General features: G+C 42.5%; 2 protein-coding genes across 2 annotated transcripts; one reads left to right on the forward strand and one right to left on the reverse strand.

The window, feature by feature from the left end:
• Positions 1-531: 531 nt before the first annotated feature.
• LOC100670547 (olfactory receptor 3A1-like) lies at positions 532-1725 on the reverse strand. The gene has a single exon (XM_010596501.3). The coding sequence runs from the start codon at positions 1477-1479 to the stop codon at positions 532-534; it is 948 nt and encodes a 315-aa protein (XP_010594803.1). The 5' UTR covers positions 1480-1725.
• A 15282-nt stretch (positions 1726-17007) lies between these two features.
• On the forward strand, positions 17008-18479 carry LOC100670829 (putative olfactory receptor 3A4). The gene has a single exon (XM_003416995.3). The coding sequence runs from the start codon at positions 17071-17073 to the stop codon at positions 18016-18018; it is 948 nt and encodes a 315-aa protein (XP_003417043.1). The 5' UTR covers positions 17008-17070; the 3' UTR covers positions 18019-18479.
• The last annotated feature ends 308 nt before the right edge of the window (positions 18480-18787 follow it).

The following is an 18787-nucleotide window of genomic DNA, read 5'->3' on the forward strand; positions in this document are numbered from 1 at the left end:
GAAGAGAGAAATCCCAAAGGAAACATAAACTCCCCACTGTTAAATACCCTATAATCATGCATTGTATACAGGGTACTGGAAATCAGAATCTCAAATTATACTGTACTAGGTTTGGGATCCTTGTGTGGGATCTTGTGTGAAAGCAAGTGAGAGAATCCGCTTTCACGGGAAGCCAGACAGGAGAATATGCAAATGCTTGGCACCAGGCCTGTGATTTTCCATATTCCAGTTTGGGGAGAATATTTCCTGGTGTATTTTGGGGGACCCAGGCAGAAAGTAAAGAAGGAATCCTTCCTGTAGGACCGTGATCGATCCACGATACAGAGCGTCCTGGGTTCACCTCCTTTGAGAAGGGTAGTTGGGACCAAATGGCAACTTGCCAAAGATTGTAGTGTAACAGAACCTGTACACCTATTATCAGGTACAGCCTCTTTGTTGGAACAAGAAGTTTTTTAACAAAAGTCATCTTGCTCAAGGAACAGAGGAACACAGGGATCACATGCCCTTGTTCTCACCCTGCTGAGACACTCCTCATGCAAGGGCTCGCTTCCCCGTGAGCACCCACTGCAGGGCACCCTGCACATCAGGGTTCCTAAGGCTATAGATGAGAGGGTTCAGCATGGGGCTAATGACAGTGTTGAGGATGCCAATCCCCTTGTCCTTGTCTGAAGCCTCGACTGAACCCAGCCTCATGTAGCTGAAGACACCTGTCCCATAGAAAATACCCACCACAGTGAGGTGGGAGCCACATGTGGAGAAGGCCTTCTTCCTGCCTTCAGCAGAGCGTATTCGCAACACTGCAACTGCCACATGGATGTAGGAAGTGACAATCAGAATCACAGGTGCACCTGCCATTAGGATGCCCAGACCAAACAGCAGCAGCTCATTGAGTTGGGTGCTGGAGCAGGAGAGCTGGAAGAGCTGTGGGAGGTCACAATAGAAGTGATTGATCACATTGGGGCCACAGAAGTTGAGTGTGGATATGGCCACAGTGTGCGTCAGTGCATTGGTGAAAGCACAAGCCCAGGACACAGCCACCAATATTCTCTGGACTACCTGGCTCATGTGGGTGCTATAGGTGAGTGGCCGGCAGATGGCCAAGAAGCGGTCATAGGCCATGGCTGTCAACAGGAAGCAGTCCACACCAGCCAACTGATGGAAGAAGAAGAGCTGTGTAAGACAGGCTACATAGGGAATTGTACGCTTGTGGGATAAGAGATGACTCAACATTGAGGGAACAGTGACAGTGATGCACCCAACATCCAGCACTGATAGGTTCCCCAGGAAGAAGTACATGGGGGTGTGGAGTTTGGGCTCCACCAAGATGGCTGCCAGGATGCTGAGATTGCCCCCCACTGTAACCATGTAGGCAAAGAGGAAGAGTACAAAGACAAGTGGTTGCAGTCCCGGATTTTCCACCAGGCCCAACATGATGAACTCAGTAACAGCTGTTCCATTGGCCCCAGCATCTCGTTCCATTAACCCCTGTAAGAAGATATCCCAGGGTGGAAGGAATCAGTCTTTCCAATTGAGTTATTTCACAAAAAATATTTTGATTCACTTAATATGTCAAACCTCAAGGTAAATTCCCTAGATGGGTATTTACCTCAGTTCACACCTCACTCATTAACCCTGTATTTTCTTTTACCTAAGTGTCCTTGGAAACCCTGGTAGCATAGGGGCTAAGTGCTACAGCTACTAACCAAAAGGTCAGCAGTTCGAATCCTCCAGGAGCTCCTTGGAAACTCTATGGGGCAGTTCTACTCTGTCCTGTAGGGCCGCTATGAGTCAGAATCGACTCAACGGCAACGCATAAGTGTCCTTACCCTATTCCCAGCTAAGTTGCCTGATGCCACTGCTACCACTTCCTCCCTCTTCTCATGCAATGTATATAAGTCTTTTCTTCTTTTGTTTTCTAGAATCAAGAAGTGAAGTTCTCCTACCAAGGACCTGTATGTTTTGGGGGGGAAAAATAATGTTAAAAGTATAAAAGGATAGAAAAATATAAAGGAAACAGAAGAATTGATCATAAATTATTATAAATGTATTAAAAAGAAACAAATCCCTGACATATCTAAGGAAGAAAAAATGTAGATATACACACAATTAGGATTTAAAAAGACATGATAACCACAGACCAAAAATAAATCCAAACATTCGTGGAATACTCCCTACTCCTAAATTTGGACAATATATTCAAGGAAAGTCCCCAAACTAAATAAAACAGCTACAACTGGAAAAAAAGAAAAGGAAAGAAAGAAATAGAAACACTATCAGTGTTGATTTCCTGTTCTTGGTATTTCTACTATGGTTAGGAAAAATATCGACCTTAGAGGGATGTCTTAGTTACCTAGTGCTGCTATAACAGAAATACCACAAGTGGATGGCTTTAACAAAAAATAATTTATTTTCTCACAGCCTAGTAGGTTGGAAGTCCAAAATCAGTGTTTCAGCTCCAGGAGAAAGCTTTCTCTCTCTGTCAGCTCTGGAGGGAGGTCTTTCTCCTCAATCTTCTCTTGGAATAGGAGCTTCTCTGAGCAGGGACCCTAGGTCTAAAGGATGTGCTCTGCTCCCAGTGCCTCTTTCTTGGTGGTACGAGGTCCCCACTCTATACTAGCTTCCATTTCCTTTTATCTTGAGAGATAAAAGATGGTCTAGGCCACACCCCAGGGAAACTCCCTTTACATTGGATCAGGGATGTGACCTGTTAAAAGTTTTACAATCCCACCCTAATCCTCTTTAACACAAAATTACAATCACAAAATGGAGGACAACCACAGAATGCTGGTAATCATGACCTAACCAAGTTAATACACACATTTTTGGGGTGACATGTTTCAATCCATGACAAGAGTGAAGGGCCAGAGGGGGTGGTACAAGGAGGCGAGGCATTCTAAGGACACTCTCTGACCTCATTTGGCATCTGAAACAAGGCCACGACAAGGAAAAAAAAGCACTTCTATGTGTAAGCTCCAGGCTTATATACTTCTTACACAAATAATTTCAAACCATCAATGTAAAGATTATTTCACATCATATAAGCTTTCCCTAGCTTGGAAAAAATAAAACCTTTCCAATTCATTTTTCAAAGCCAACAATTCTTGACACTAGGAGGGAAAAACTAACTAGACAATAGATAAGTGGTAACTTTGGTGAAGGGTAAGACACTACACAATACTGGGGAAGTCAGCACTACATGGCCAAGGCAAAGTCATAGAAGCTTCATAGACACACCCGAATTCCCTGAGGGATGAGTTACTGGCCTGAGGGCTGAGGATCATGGTCTTGGGGGACCCCTAGCTCAGTTGGCATAACATAGTTTGTAAAGAAAATGTTCTACGTCCTACTTCGGTGGGTAATGTCTGGGGTCTTCAAACCTTGTAAGCAGCCACCTAAGATACATCTACAGGTCCCACCCTGTGTGGAGCAAAGAAGAATGAAGAAAACCAAAGACACAAGGGAAAAATTAGTCCAAAGGACCAATGGACCACAACCACAGCCTCCACCAGAATGAGTCAAGGACAACTAGGTGGTGCCCAGCTACCACCAACAACTACTTTGACAGGTATCACAATAGAGGGTCCTGGACAAAGTTGGAGAAAAATGTAGAACAAAATTCTAACTCACAAAAAAAGACCAGACTTACTGGTCTGACAGAGACTGGAGAACCTCCAAGAGTATGGCCCCTGGACACTGTTTTAGTTCAGTAATAAAGTCAGCCCTGAAGTGCACCCTTGAACCAAAGATTAGACAGGCCCATAAAGCAAACAATAACACACCTAGTTCAACCATTTATAAGAGACTAAATGGGCACACCAGCCCAAAAGCAAAGATAAGAAGGCAGGAAGTTATAGGAAAACTGGAAGAATGGAAATGGGGATCTCAGGGTTGAGAAGAGGAGAGTGTTGACACATCCATCACAGGGTTGGCAACCAATGTCACAAAACAATCTGTGTAGTAATTGTTTAACGATAAACAAAATTGCTCTGTAAACTTTCACCTAAAGCACACACACACACACACAAAAATCGTCATACTAAAATACAATAACGATAGCAAAAAAAAAAAAAAAAAAAGGAATTATTCTACAAAATGGTTTGAACTCTCCTACTAACCTAAAGGTGGCAGTTTGAACCCACCCAGTGGCACCTCTGAAGAAAGACCTGGTGATCTGCTTTCAAAAAGATTACGACAAAGAAAACCCTATGGAGCAGGTCTACTCCGTAACACATGGTGTCATCGTGACTCGGAATTGACTTGATGCCAAAGGGTTTGTTTTATCGTGTTTTACCCTCATTTGTGTATATTTTCACCAAAAATACAATTATATATATACCATAATATGTTAATAGTAACATATTATGAGGCAATTTATAAACATCTATACCCATTGAAAACCCTGGTAGTGTAGTGGTTAAGTGCTATGTCTGCTAACCAAAGGGTCGGCAGTTCAAATCTGCCAGACGCTCCTTGGAAACTCTATGGGGCAGTTCTACTCTACCCTGTAGGGTCACTATGAGTCGGAATCGACTTGACGGCACTGGGTTCTGGGTATACCCATTCCTGATTCAAGAAAAAAAAAATCGTAGTTAACTTGGAACGGAAATATACCACTTTATATTCTAGAATATAACCTGTATCATTCATAATGGTTGAAGTAATGGGGATATTTTCATCAAAATCAGGAGCAAGAAAGCAATGGATTCCATTACTTCTGGTATTTATCATTATTCTAGAAGTTTTAGGCAAAGGGAAATACTATGGTTAAATATTAGGAAAGAGAGAAATGGGGTAACTTCAAAGTGATAAAATCTTCTAAATAAAAAAGCCAAGGGAGAAAAAAACTGGAAACCTCTTAGAATTCTTAAGAGTTTAGCAAGTTAGGTAAAAAGTAATTATACACAAGTCAGTATATTTCTTATATACCAACAATACCAAACCAAAATCAAAACCATTGCCCACAGTTGAGCCAATTCTGACTTATAGTAACCCTATAGGACAGAGCCGTACTACCCATAGGGTTTCCAAAGATCAGCTGATGGATTCGAACTGCTGGCCTTTTGGTTAGCAGGCGAGCTCTTAATCACTGTACCGCCAGGGCTCTATATCAACAAAAATCAATAATAAAATCCAAAATTCATATTTCACAGAAGGTGAAATCTTAAGATATCAAATTCAGAGTAAGCAGGAAGTAAAATTATACCCAGAGCACATACACAGATACCAGAAAAATTAATTGAAGGAAACATCACTCAGTTCCACTGATTGCTTAGGAATATGAGAGTCCCCCCCTCCACACCTTTTTTTTTTTTTTGCTACTTTTCTTTTGCTTTCAAATTATCTACAATGAATTGCATTACTTTTATAATAATAATTTTTAAATGTTCTGATTCCTTCAGATTACAGAGATTGATAAAAGACTAACCATAAAGAGCCCTGCTGGTGTAGTGGTTAAATGCTTGACTGCTAACCAAAAGATTGGCAGAACCCGCCAGCCTCTCCACCTGAGAAAGATGTGGCGGTCTGCTTCTGTAAACATTTACGGCCTTGGAAACCCTTTGGGATAGTTTTACCCTGTCCTATAGTGTCTCTATGAGTTGGAATCGACTCGACGGCAATGGGTTTGGTTTGGTTTTGGTAAAGGCCAGCCATAGCAGCTCAATGGCTTCACCTCTCTACTGTGTTTCCAGAAGATTCAGTATGCTAGTACTCAGCAGGTTAGAAAAAGATTGAGAATATCACTCATATCCCAAATTGACTCACTGCTCTATGAAGTAATAAAATAACATTTGCTCTATTATGCCTCCTTTAAAAAAAATCTGTTAGTAACAACCACCCAACTTGCTTACCAGTTCCTTTCAAAATTAATTTATTTGGCTTCCTTCGGTGGAAGCTTATGGTCTGTTTTATTCTTTGTGCACATGCTTTAGCAGAAGATGGTTGTTGCAAGAATATGATTATCCCCTGTTTGTCAAAATAATTCCTTTCTTTGATTTTTTTCCTGTCTTTTTGACAGATCTTTTAAAGGAGAGCAACCAGTTGACATATTGGTGCATGTAAATATTTATTTTTAAGTATAGTTAAAAGTATCATTAAAAAAAAAAACATAGATAACATTAATATAGAGATTTTTATCTTTTAAACAGTATTTATCAAAACTCAGGAATAATGAAATGGGTTCCTAAGTATTATGAAATACTTTAAATCCAAGTCACAATGTCACTTTCCCACTAATAACATAGACTCTGAGTCATGGTGGGAGGCTCACAGCCAGGGTAATATTCAGCTGGAATCTTTTGGTACAGAGTACCAGTCTTGCACCTGTTAAATATTTTGACCATGAACTCTGCCCATACCAGTGGCCTTCTCAGGGTACATAACTGTATTCAATATACCTGTATACAGTGTCATTGAGTCAAAGAAGCATCAAGTTGGATGTGATCTTGTAGAGTTCTAGCCCCTCAATTTACTAATAAGGAAACTATGATAGAATATCATTGGGCCGGAATTGTTGGGATCAGAGCAAATACTGCATATACTTATAAAATGTCTGGTTTTTCGTTTTTTAAAAAATGTACCTGTTGGTTGGGTGATGGTACACTTGATAATCCCCCCAAAACTATGAGGCTACCAGGTAAAGAATTTATACGAGGATACTAGAAATATGTCCACTGGTCTGGTCAGTCCAAGATGTCCACTTTCAACCAAGTCCCCAAGGGACACTTCCTGATACGTATGGAGGGATAAAAAAAAATCCATGTCTTTATGCAATTCTCTCCCCAGGTACTCTTAACACAGTCTTCTGGCTGAGAAACCTACTCCTTACCTTCTGTGGCTATGCCTTGTAAACTTCATGCTCGCTTGCTGGCAGAACTGTAGCTTGTGAACAAGCAGACTTTTTGGATAGGTCATGGTTACAATCAACACCTGCCTCCCTTTAACTACAAAGTTCACTCCTGGCCTCTCTCCCCTCACCCATCCCATAAGAGCCTTTCCTCTGACATATCTGCCTGATTCTGATCTTTTAAGAACTGCCACCAAATGTCACGGAATCTCAGGAGTGTAGGCCCCTGTGGACACTTTTCTGAGAACTGTCTACCTCCTGGCCCTCTACTTTCTATTCTCCTCAAACACCAGAGGAAACCAGCCTGCTAGCCACACCTCTTTAATCCTGTATCTTGTAGCATCCCTTGGGCTGGAAGCACACTATAATCCCCCTACACCAACACCATCCTAATCATCACTCTTTTAAAATAAGAACCTGAGCCTTTCTCATATTAATAGTTACAGATAATTACAGAGAGTTCATAACAATAATGACAAATATGGAAAAAACTTGTCAGGAGTTTAGGATGTCTTAAAAAAATCTTGTTGTGGAAGGGGGCAGTCTGAGTGCAGCCTGCTGCCTTTCTCTGTGACCCATGAATAAACCTTGTGCTTAGGATCAGATGTGTTGCCTGGCTTCCTGGATGGAATGTGAATGTGGGCTGACTCCTTTCTGGGATGTCTCAACCCAAAACACATCCCATAGTAGATAGCGACCTGCCCACACATCCCTCCCCTTTCTCCCTGAGCACATGTCAAAATTCCTAGGAATTGCTTAAGTAAATGTGTGTTTTATACAACACCTGGTCAACCATATATCTGCCATATCTATTCCCAGCAGGGAGGGAATGAGGTCCTTTTCCTGCATCACGAGAGGGATGTGTGAAGACCATCTCCCTGCATGGCTGTGGAATGAGACTCGCTGGCCATGGGGACCCAACACCCACTTTTGAAGCTGATCTTGCTCTGTCTCTTCTCTGTGAGTAAAGCATTATTCCATCCAGTGCCTGCATGAGTGGCATCTTTTTGATGAGCCTGTTCACCTGCAAACCACGCAGTGAGCTGACATCCTAGGTCTGCTGTTTTTGGTGGCAGGCATTATTATGCTCTTTGCTATCCTCCATGAGGTGGGACTCCTCCCCTAGAGGTGGTAACAGGTGTCACTTGCTGCCCTGTTTGGACAGTCCCTGGAAACCACTGAGATGGCCTCTGGCTCTCCCATTCCAGCAGCCAAGTCCTCTAGGCCCTTCAGACTTCCCCTGTATGTATGCTATTAAGGCAGAGCAGGAGCTACAAACTGAAAGGGAGTAGTTGATGGAAGCCTGGGTCCCCGTAATGTGGTGCCTGGCAGGTTTGGAGGATGCTACACAGAGGATCCAATATGCGAGAGAAATTCAATGTAGTGGTTGTCAAGTTCTCCTAAAAATTCTGAAATCCATGAGTTTTGTTGTGTCACTGTCTAGGTCTAATCATAGATCTAGAATTCATCCAACGAATACTATGTGAATTGACATATCAATAGAAGCCAAGCAGCTGTCCATGTAATAATCACACTATCTCCCACCTGGCCTTGCCAATCCATTTTAACTCAAGTTTTGAGTTAAACTCTTTGATTTCATGCCTCTCTCTTTCGCTCAAGCTGTTTATCTGGAATGTCTTCTTTCTGACTCTAAGTGCTCAAATCCTTCAAGACTCAAATTGAATGTTCTTTCTCTGTAAAAATTTTCCTGATTTATCTTCAAAACTCTTTACCATTAAATTCCTGTAGCACTTAACTGTGTACTTCATGGCTTTTATCTCTGTTGATAAGTGCACTCTTGCACAGTCATTTTTAATTTTTTTAATAGAGCGTATTTCCTCTACCCCACTCTAAGTGGCTTGTACACAGGTTTTTGTCTAATTTAGCTTTGTTTTCTCAATGCCTGTAGTAAAATTTTTACACAGTAGGTGTTTGATATTTCTGAAAAAAAAATGAATGAATTAACTGTGTAACGAAGACTACAAGACCAAAAAAAATTTTCAGGAAAGGGGGCATTGGATAGGGCTGGAGGAGTTAAGAAAAAATTTCAGGATGAGCTGGAATTTATACAAGATGATGAAAGACTGATATGATTCGGATGAGGTTTAAGTGTGAGTAAAAGGCATAGAATTACTGCTGAAGGAATCTCTGTTCCCTTTCTCTAGATGAGGTATTCATGAGGACTCATTAGGAGATAGTAAGACAGTAGTTAAAACAATCCATTCACTGACATACGTCTTTTCATGAAAACAGCCCCCCAAAACTTGGCAGTTAGGAGAGGTATGTCTTATAAACAAGTAAGGTTATGCAGGAAAATTACATCTCTCCTCTTCCCAACAGAGATGTCACATAACCCTCACTCTGTGAGAGATGAAGCTTACTTATCATGGCCAGGATTCTAGGATAACCACTGGTCTTTCCATCTAAGAATTCTATCTCAAACAAGATCGCCATGGTGACATAACTGAAGAGGCCCTCCTGGATTACCATTCTCATGTGCTTAGAATGAGCCCCAGGCTGCCCTCACTGAGTGTTCACAGCTCCCTGCTCTGACATTCCAACCAAAGCCCTCATGTATCCGATAATGAAAGCTCAACCAGGCCCTCTGATGTAAGGGTCTGGTCAAGGTTGCCCCCTGAGATACAGGCAGGAAGACTGGGTTCTGTGAATGCCCTCACACTCACTCCAAAAGAAAGAGAAAGCAGGTTTCATCCAAGAAGGAGGGATCTTGGCAAAGGGGCCTGGCATAGGAGGTGGGCTCTCTGGGTTAGGGTCCCAGCTCCCTCCCTGAATTAATGTGGATCTCCGAGCAAGACTGTGTTTCACTACTGAACAAGGAGGCTTGATTTGCCCGTTTACAACTAACGTGCCTTCTCTACTGTCAGGGAGCAGAAGGGAGACCCTTGAGAGTACTCACCTTGTTATGAGCACTGAGGCCTGCAAAGTTTCTGGTGCAGAGAAGTGAAGAGAGTTAAGCACTGTGCAGGCCCTAGCCCTGGAGAGGAAGGAAAGGGCCATATATAAGAAAATGAGTGGAGGAGAGATGAGATCCTGTCTGTCTTGGGGCTCTATCCACAGCATTGTTGTCCCATAGGGACCTCAGAAATTAGCCCTGCCAGGAAGGGCTGGGGGTTTGGGGAGCCATGGACCAATAAACAACCCAAGGCTTTAATGAACCTGGTAATAGTAGTACATGACTCTGTGCTGCTTTAGATTTCCTCAAAGAAACCTCACATCCAGCTTCCCACTCCTTACTCCACCCCTCACATTGGTTCCGCGGAGGTGATCACGGAGTGTTATTAATTCCATTTGTCATATGCGGATAGTGAGGTTCAGAGAGTTTATCCACCTTCCCAAAGCCACCCATGGAGCTGAACGGTGCTGAGACTAAAGCACAGTCTCCAGACAGCGTGCTTTGCTCTCCCAGATGCCTGGCCAAATAGGAACTCGGAGCAGAGAAGCTGAATCCCAGGCTTGCCTTGACCTGGGGATGAGTAAGAGGCCCAAGAAAGGAGGCAAAGGAGAGAACCCTTCACCAAATTCAGTTTCCTAATGAGTCCTTAGGAATGCATTGTTTCCCCCTCAGGGCCTTGTTAGTGGGGCTACTGGGATTGCATCTTGGGGGTCCCATAATGATTCTGGAAGTGGTGGTAGAAGAACTGAGGTGTGTTAGAAGGGGCCAGTTGCTCCCTAGGAAAGTCACCCCCATGATGATTTTCTAGGCCAGGACCTTAACGTTGAAGGTCCTAGTGGTGAGATTAATGAACAAAAGATGTGGAGCTACAGTCTAGCCATCCATCGGTGTCCTACTCCTGTGACACTGCCCACCATGATGGCGGCCTTGCATTTCCTCAGCTGCAGGGCCCCCAGCTCTGCATTCTTTCAAAGAGTGGGCTGGTGAGGTATGAAAAACACGAACTTGGTACATAGTCAGACCTGCTTTAACAATTGTTAACGGTGTGGCTTAGGACAAGCTGCAGAAATCCTCTGAGGTTCAGTTTCCTCAGCTGTGAAGTAGTAATAATATCTACCACCATACAGAGTTGCTCTGAAAATTAAATAAAGTGACATACTTAAGTTCCTTATAGGGGATCAACAGGTATTAATAATAATAAAATACCAACCACTAACACTTTATTTCAGTGTATTGTCTTATTTAGTCCTCTCAACAATTCTATAATGCAGTTTTATTATTTACCCTACCTTACAGAGGAGGAACCTGAGGTTCAGAGAGGTTTGGTAACTCACTTGATGATGCACAGCTGAAATGTAGCAGAGCTGGAACTCAAACCTAGGTTTGTCTGACTCCTAAACATGGTTTTAACAACTTTTCTATGAGACTTTTCCTCTCCTCTTCTTCTAAATACTTTAAGCAGCAATGATTTAAAATAAAAATAAATGAAGCGATGGCTGCTACATCACCTGACCCCTGTTACTCTGGCTCTGTCTTCAAAAAATACTCTGACATTGGCACCAGTCTTCATGCTGAACTTCTGGATACTCCCACCTACAGGAATTTAGCCAATTAGGAAAGGGTTAGTAGGCATATTTTCACCTCCAGAGGCTTGCCATTAGTTTTATCAACATGCCTGGTATCAACCAAGCAGTGAGTGAGCCTGGGGTTGCACGTCCAAGTCATGGTCATTCTAGTAAGCCCAGTACTCATCTCTGGACCTTAATTCCAGCTAAAATCTGCTGCCACCCATCATATTATGGCTCCCTTTCTGCCTCACTAATTTGTCCTTGCCTGCCCTACCAGGCATCAAACCATATTTTAAAGCTATAGTAATTAAGACTGTGTCAGATTTGAGCAAAATCAGAGAAACAAACCAAAAGAACAAAAATTAAGAACAAGAAACACGGTTATAGACATGTGGAACTTTGACGAACCACAGGGGTGGCCAGCAGACCAGTACAGAAGGGAGAGATCTTTCAAAAAGCAGTGCTGGGAAAATAGATTATCTATAGAGAAAAAATATGTCACTAAGCTTCTTTCTCACTCCAGGCACACTAAAATCTGTTTCAGGGGGATGAGAGCTTTAAACTAAAGAGTAAAACTTTAAAATCTTAGCAACAGTCTACAGAATGATACCTTTATGATCTTCTAGGAGGCAAATATTCTTAAAGAAGCCTAAAGAATATTAATCTTAAAAAAGTCAGAAATTTGCCTACATTAAAATTTGAAACTTCTACTCATCATAGGACAACTATTTTTGAAAGTGAAAAGATAAGCTACAAATTAGAAAAGACTTGCTGCAGAAAAAATTATTCTGGAATATCCAGAATGTATTTTTTAAAAGCTCCTACAATCAGTAAGACAAAGAACCCAATAGAAAGTAGGCAAAGTACATGAACAGAGATCTCACAGAACAGGAAATATAAAAAGTCAAACAACTCAAGAAAGGAAGCTCAACTTCATTAGTAATCTGGGAAATGTAAATTAAAATTACAATGGAGTCATCATTTTACATCCATTCTATCGGTCTAAATGAAGAAATCTGATAATAGCATATCTGATGAGAATATAAAGCAACAAAAATTGTTGTACACCATTCATTGGTAAGAGCATAAAATGGTATACACACATTTGAAAGCAATTTGGCTTTATCTTTTAAAGTTGAAGACACACTAATTCCCTTCCCAATTAGAAACTATAGAGAAATTCTTGCACGTGTGCATGAGATGTGTACAGTCGTGTTCACAGAAGGAAAAATACCTTCAAACAGAACGAACAGGAAATGAACAACAGTTGTAGGCACTAATATAGGAGAATCACACAAAATCATGTTGAGTGAAATAAACAAGTCAAAGAATTTAAATGTCTCCATTATATAAAGGAAAATTTAATAATGTTATTGAGGCATGGATATAGGTGTTATAAAAGTATTTAAGGAGTATCTTTTTTTTTTAAGAATGGTGTTACCGGAGTGAAGAGGTAGAGGAATAGAATTAAGAACGGGCACATGGGGGCCTTCAAAGGCAATGAAATACTCTATTTCGTAAGCTGAGTAGTAGATATGATATTTGTTTTATTGTTCTTTTTAAAAGCAGGTTAATTGAGTTATAATCTCCAACCAGTAAATTCACCCTTTGTAGAGTGAAGATGGGAGAAATGGCACCAGAATATGAGTTTACCTCTAATTCTCTACCATTGCCATTCAGATTTGGATGTATCAACTCTCTCCACCCTCTTCCAGTAGCTCCACCATGGCTCATGTAAACAGACCTCGGTGGGATAACCCTCTCCCCAGTCACTACCAGGTTTTTCTGAATTCTAAGGTGAAATAACTTTCCTTTTCAAACTGAGAATACCACTACATCTGATCATTCATTAGAGGAGGACATAATGTTTGATGAAGTAGAGGGCCAACCAGGGCAAGAGAGACCCTCTGTGAGATAGATTGACACAGTAGCCACGACATGCTGGAACTTGCTGGCAATCGTGAGAATGATACTACCTGGCAACATTTCCTTCTACTGTATGTAAGATCACCATTAGTCAGAGTCATCTTGATGGCAGCTATCTATACATCTAAGCTCCATGTGGGCAGGTACCATTTCTGTCTTGGTCACCTCTTGACCAGCACGGTGCCTGGAAAATAGTACTTTGCTCCATATTTGCTAAATAAACGATTGGTATATTCCCATCTCCATTGAACAGGGTAAAGAGGAGTGCCTGGTTCGGGGGATGGAGAGCCCTGTATGCTCATTTCCTCCTTTTCAGTAAATTGGCAAGACGTTGGCTCAGCAGCTCAATGGAAGAACAGACTGATAACAGAAACTGAACTCCACCAGAGGCTCCCTTTTTCTAACAAGGTTACTTTCTCATCCAGGAAGCACAGGCTATGTTACCTAGATGTTCCCACTTCTACTCCCAATTCCTACAAATATATAGAGTGATTGGGGGAGATGGAGCAGGATCCCTCTCTATTGAAAAGCTTTCCGTAGTGCATCCAGTCTTAATTTAAATTTAGCCTCCCTCTATGTGGGATGGAAAGACCTTGGGGGATCATTGTACTCTGGTTCTTCTCTGCTTGTAAATTTTCCTCAATAAGACATGTGATTCTACTAGTCATTGTAACTGTGCCCCCGTTGCGCAATAGGGGAAACATCAGTTTTGCTGTGTTTAGTTTGACATTCTTGTGGGATGTTTGGGTGGAGATATCCAAAGAACGGTTAGGTATCAGGGTTAAGAGTTTAGTAAGAGAGATGGAGATACAATTTGAGGATCATCAGCATATTGCCTTTGGATTTCTGGGGGAATTCAGCCCCAAGGGCTCATGGATGATATCCTGGAAGTGATAAGACCTGCGATTGATCTTTAAGGATGGAGTTAACCTGGTTAACAAGGTGTGGGGAAAGAATACTGCCCAGGGAGAGAATATTTGTCACCTCAAGTGGGGTGCGTACATATAATGGGTTCCATTTGGGCTCTGTGTCCTAGAGTTTCCCTTCCAAGGATAGCCATCAACAGAAACCTCAACTTATCCTAACTCTTTGCCAACCTCTCCTTGGTCCATGACAGCCTTGAACCACTGAGGCTCCTCATTTTATCCTGCAAAGAGCTTCTTCCAAACTTGCTGATAAGACTCAAGGGGGAAGATTTATTAATTAACATGGGATTTTTGAAAATTGTATTTGAGCCCAAATTCACCTTCAGGAGTTATTAAATGTAGGGTGTCTCAGTCTAGATGTTACTACAAACCTTCATCTTCCTTTATTGTGTTGGAGCCACAAGGTTGGAAAACATTTAAGGTCAGGATACTACAGGTCTGAATTGTTTTATGGGAGCATTTCTTTGAGACTAGAAGAGAAGTAAGGTTTGAGGATGGTTAAGGTTAATTGTGGAAACCCTTGTGGCGTAGTGGTTAAGTGCTACGGCTGTTAGCCAAAAGGTCAGCAGTTTGAATCAACCGGGCCCACCTTGGAAACTCTATAGGGCAGTTCTACTCTGTTCCATAGGGTCGCTATGAGTCTGAATCGACTAGATGGCAGTGGGCTTTTGGGGGGGAAAGTTAATTGTGATGGGGATGTGTGGTGACTTTGTGACATGAAGGAGAGGACACTTCTCCAGAAATGAGGTAGGAGGTAATCCTGACCCCGGCTCTACCCTCCTCTCTGCCTCATGCTGCAAGCAAGGCTAGAAAGTCACAAGTCTCTGCTCTGTTCCTCTCCCTTCCTGTCCCAAGATGGTTGGCTGGGCTAAACCAGAATCCCAAAATCCCAACTTGTGTCCAATAACATTCTGCATTTTAAGACTTTATGAGATTCAGTTTAACCCTGTAAAATGCTGATAAGAATGTTGATTCACAATGAATGCTGAAAACATTTTTGTTAAATAAATGAATGAACTCTGCCTTTCCATGGAGGTTGTACTTGGAAACATTTTGAGAAAGTCAGAAACATTGTAAAGATAATAGAGATCATGATGCTTGTGGCAAGGGCATTGTTTATCTGGCTCTGGCTCCCTCTGGAAGGTGCTAATTTCTGAGGCCTCCAGGGGTAATAATGGGGTGGAGAAAAATCCCAATGTGAAAATGATGTCAGCAAAGCTGTCCCTCTCTTTGTCTCTCTCTTCTTTATAAGTCACCCTGTCTGTGGGGTCCACTGGACAGTGTGGCTGTCCCTTCTCTCTGCCTCGGAAGTGTCTGCTTGTCCCCTTGGCTGGGTGAGTGCCTTCCCAAGCTCTGCACTCTTGGTTCCCAGTGAGTGAAGTTCACACTCTGGGACCTAGAATGGCTTCTCCTTCCTCCCCCCCCAAAAAATCCAGTGGGACTTGGGTGCTTAGTCCATGATGACTAAGGTTTTAAGCCTGGCTAATTGAAAGGATGGCAGAAACTACTCAAAATAGTTAAGACAGGAGCAGGTTGAGAACGAAGAAGGTCTGTTCAGATTTGGAAAGACTAAATTTGAGGTAATGGTGAGAATGACATGCCAGCTGAAAGGGCCAGACAATTAGATGGTAGTTGACCTATGCAGAATTGTGGACATTGTTCTCAAAATGCAGCCTAATCATCAGGCAATGTATTCCTCTGCTCATGCTTTTTGCCCCTTGGGGATCTTCAACTCCATCCTTTCCCTGTACAAAGCAGACTTCCGTTAGTGACTTAAATATCCACCCCTCTGCCATCACCCTAGGTGGAGGCAGATCACTATGAATTTTGTTAGTGTAAGCACTTCAAGGGTGGGAAAAGGAAAGTATTCCCTAAGTTACCAGGGATGTGGGCAGTTCATGACACTGGAGCAGACTTGGGCCTTATCTAGTCATCAGGTCCATGATAGTAGGTGTGTTGGATGATATGTATTTAGAGCCAGGACCAAAGAGCAAGAAGCTAAGTGATGGCGGACTTGGAGGCAGAAGGGAATTCATGGAACGGGTATGTGCTTGCTAACTTAAGACTCTAGTTGTGAGAGAGGAGGGCAGTTTAACTGAGAGCTTAAATCTTGGATCCCTTACCCTGCTCAAAATCTCTGCTTACATTTTCCTTATTCAGTAATAGGTCAGTATTTTGGCAGCCAAATTTCTCAGACTCTATGGGGAGAAATGCAATATAATCTTACTATTTAGAAAATCTAGCAATCTGATAATTACCAGCTATAGAGCTGGAAATGTCCTTAATGACATCCCAATAACTTAATGTACTCACTATGTTCTGAAAAGCCCAGACTAGATCTTGTAGTTTTACATGGTTTCACAGATCAATCTCTTTCTTAATGGTCTGGGAAATGGCAGGAATCTCATGGTTGCCGTCACATATGATGACATATGTATGTGGAGCTTGCAAGGACACAGGCTGAGGGGGAGCATGCCTTTTCTCCTCTTCCGTTAAAGCCTCCATTTTATCCTCTGGCATCCTGTACCACAACTATGGCCATCCCACCATCTGCAGGCTTGGGTTTCTTTCTTGGAACTTTCATCTCAGGAAAATAATCTTTCCCTTTAACCTTAAAATGTTATATTTCTTCCCCCTTTTCATGTCAAATCATCTATCTCTGTGTAAGTCTGTCCAATGCTACTATTCTCCTTACTCATTACGAGTCAGGTTTTTCAAGTATCTTCCTATTATCTCTCAATCTCTATATTTATTTTCCTTAAATTTTATATGTTCTTACAGCCCTCCCCTTTCCTGGTTATGCCACTGAGAGGTTATCGAGAGCACATTTTCCTTTTACCTCCATTGACATCTTCCAGCTTTGCACAATTCTACTGCTGGTAGAAGAAACCTATGGATCTGGGAGCCTCAGGAAATGGCTCAGTTGTGACTGAGTTTGTCCTGCTAGGCCTAACAGAGACTCCAGCTCTACAGCTCATCCTCTTTGCCATCTTTCTTCTTGCTTATGTGGCTACTGTTGGTGGCAATTTCAGCATCCTGGCTGCCATTCTTGTTGAGCCCAAACTCCACACCCCTATGTACTTCTTCCTGGGGAACCTGTCCCTGCTGGATGTTGGGTGCATCACCGTCACCGTCCCTGCCATGCTGAGGCATCTCACGTCCAAAGACAGGAGCATTCCCTACAGATCCTGCCTCTCACAGCTCTTCTTCTTCCACCTCCTGGCTGGGGTGGACTGCTTCCTGCTGACTGTCATGGCATATGATCGCTATTTGGCCATATGCCAGCCCCTCACCTACAGTACCCGCATGAGCTGGGGAATCCAGCAAGCCATGGTCGGCATGTCATGTGTCTTTTCCTTCTCCAATGCACTGACCCAAACAATTGCTTTGTCTGCTCTTAAATTCTGTGGCCCCAATGTGATCAATCACTTCTACTGTGACCTCCCACAGCTCTTCCAGCTCTCCTGCTCCAGCATCCATCTCAATGAGAAGTTGCTCTTTGTAGCAGCAGCCTTCATGGGTGTGGCCCCCTTGGTCCTCATCACTGTGTCCTATGCCCATGTGGTGGCTGCTGTGCTACAAATCCGCTCTGCCGAAGGCAGGAAGAAAGCTTTTTCTACATGCAGCTCCCACCTCACCGTGGTGGGCATCTTCTATGGGACAGGTGTCTTCAGCTACATGAGGCTGGGTTCAGTCGAGGCTTCAGACAAGGCCAAGGGGGTTGGCATCCTCAACACTGTCATTAGCCCCATGCTGAACCCACTCATCTATAGCCTTAGGAACCCTGATGTGCAGGGCGCCCTGCAGCGGGTGCTCATGGGGAGATGGCCCTCCAAATAAGACACCCATCCTCTGGCCTTAAGAATATCATAGCTCCACTTGCTGCTTCTGAGAGGTATTGTGGTTAGTGCAAGTGGAGCGTGGATAAGATAAAATGAGATCAGAGATTGGCCTATGAAGAAGAGGGCAATGAAAATGACAAGAAAACAAACCCATTGTCCACAGAGTTCATTCTGACCCATGGTGAGCCATGTGTTACAGAGTAGAACTGCATTCCATACGGTTCTCTTGGCTGTAATATTTACAATAGCACATCACCAGGTCTTTCTTCCTTGGCACTACTGGGTGTCTTTGAACCCCCAACCTTTAGGTTAGTAGTTGAACACAAACTGTTTGCACCCGCAGGGATAATAACTAACACTTATATCAGTCTTACCATGTGCCAGATACTGTTCTAAGCAATTGACATATATCAGCTTATTTAACTTAATAACAGCCCTCTGAGCTAAATACTATCATTATTTCCAGTTTACAGATGATGAAATTGAACTTGCCCAAAGTGAACACAGCTTATAAATGTCAGAGCTGGGATTGGAACCTAGGCAGGCTGTGCCTTTAACTGCTACCTCGAGAAAGTGATCAATCATTCAAGAGGAATGGTGTCTATAAGATGGAATGAGGGATAGGCAGTGAAGACGAAAGAAACGGAAGAAAAATCATTGTGATGGGGGAAAAAGACTGCTTAAATAAACTGAAAATATGAACTAAGAAGTTTTATTCTTTTAACAAATTTAGTGTTTTGTTTTGTTTTGCTTTTTTCCTGAGCAGC

This window comes from Loxodonta africana, chromosome 18, assembly GCF_030014295.1.
Source record: "Loxodonta africana isolate mLoxAfr1 chromosome 18, mLoxAfr1.hap2, whole genome shotgun sequence".
In the NCBI taxonomy this organism is placed as follows: Eukaryota; Metazoa; Chordata; class Mammalia; order Proboscidea; family Elephantidae; genus Loxodonta; species Loxodonta africana.

Excerpts from the sequence above, each read along its gene's own strand:
- LOC100670829 (XM_003416995.3), top strand. The coding sequence starts at position 17,071 with ATGGATCTGGGAGCCTCAGGAAATGGCTCAGTTGTGACTGAGTTTGTC.
- LOC100670547 (XM_010596501.3), bottom strand. The coding sequence starts at position 1,479 with ATGGAACGAGATGCTGGGGCCAATGGAACAGCTGTTACTGAGTTCATC.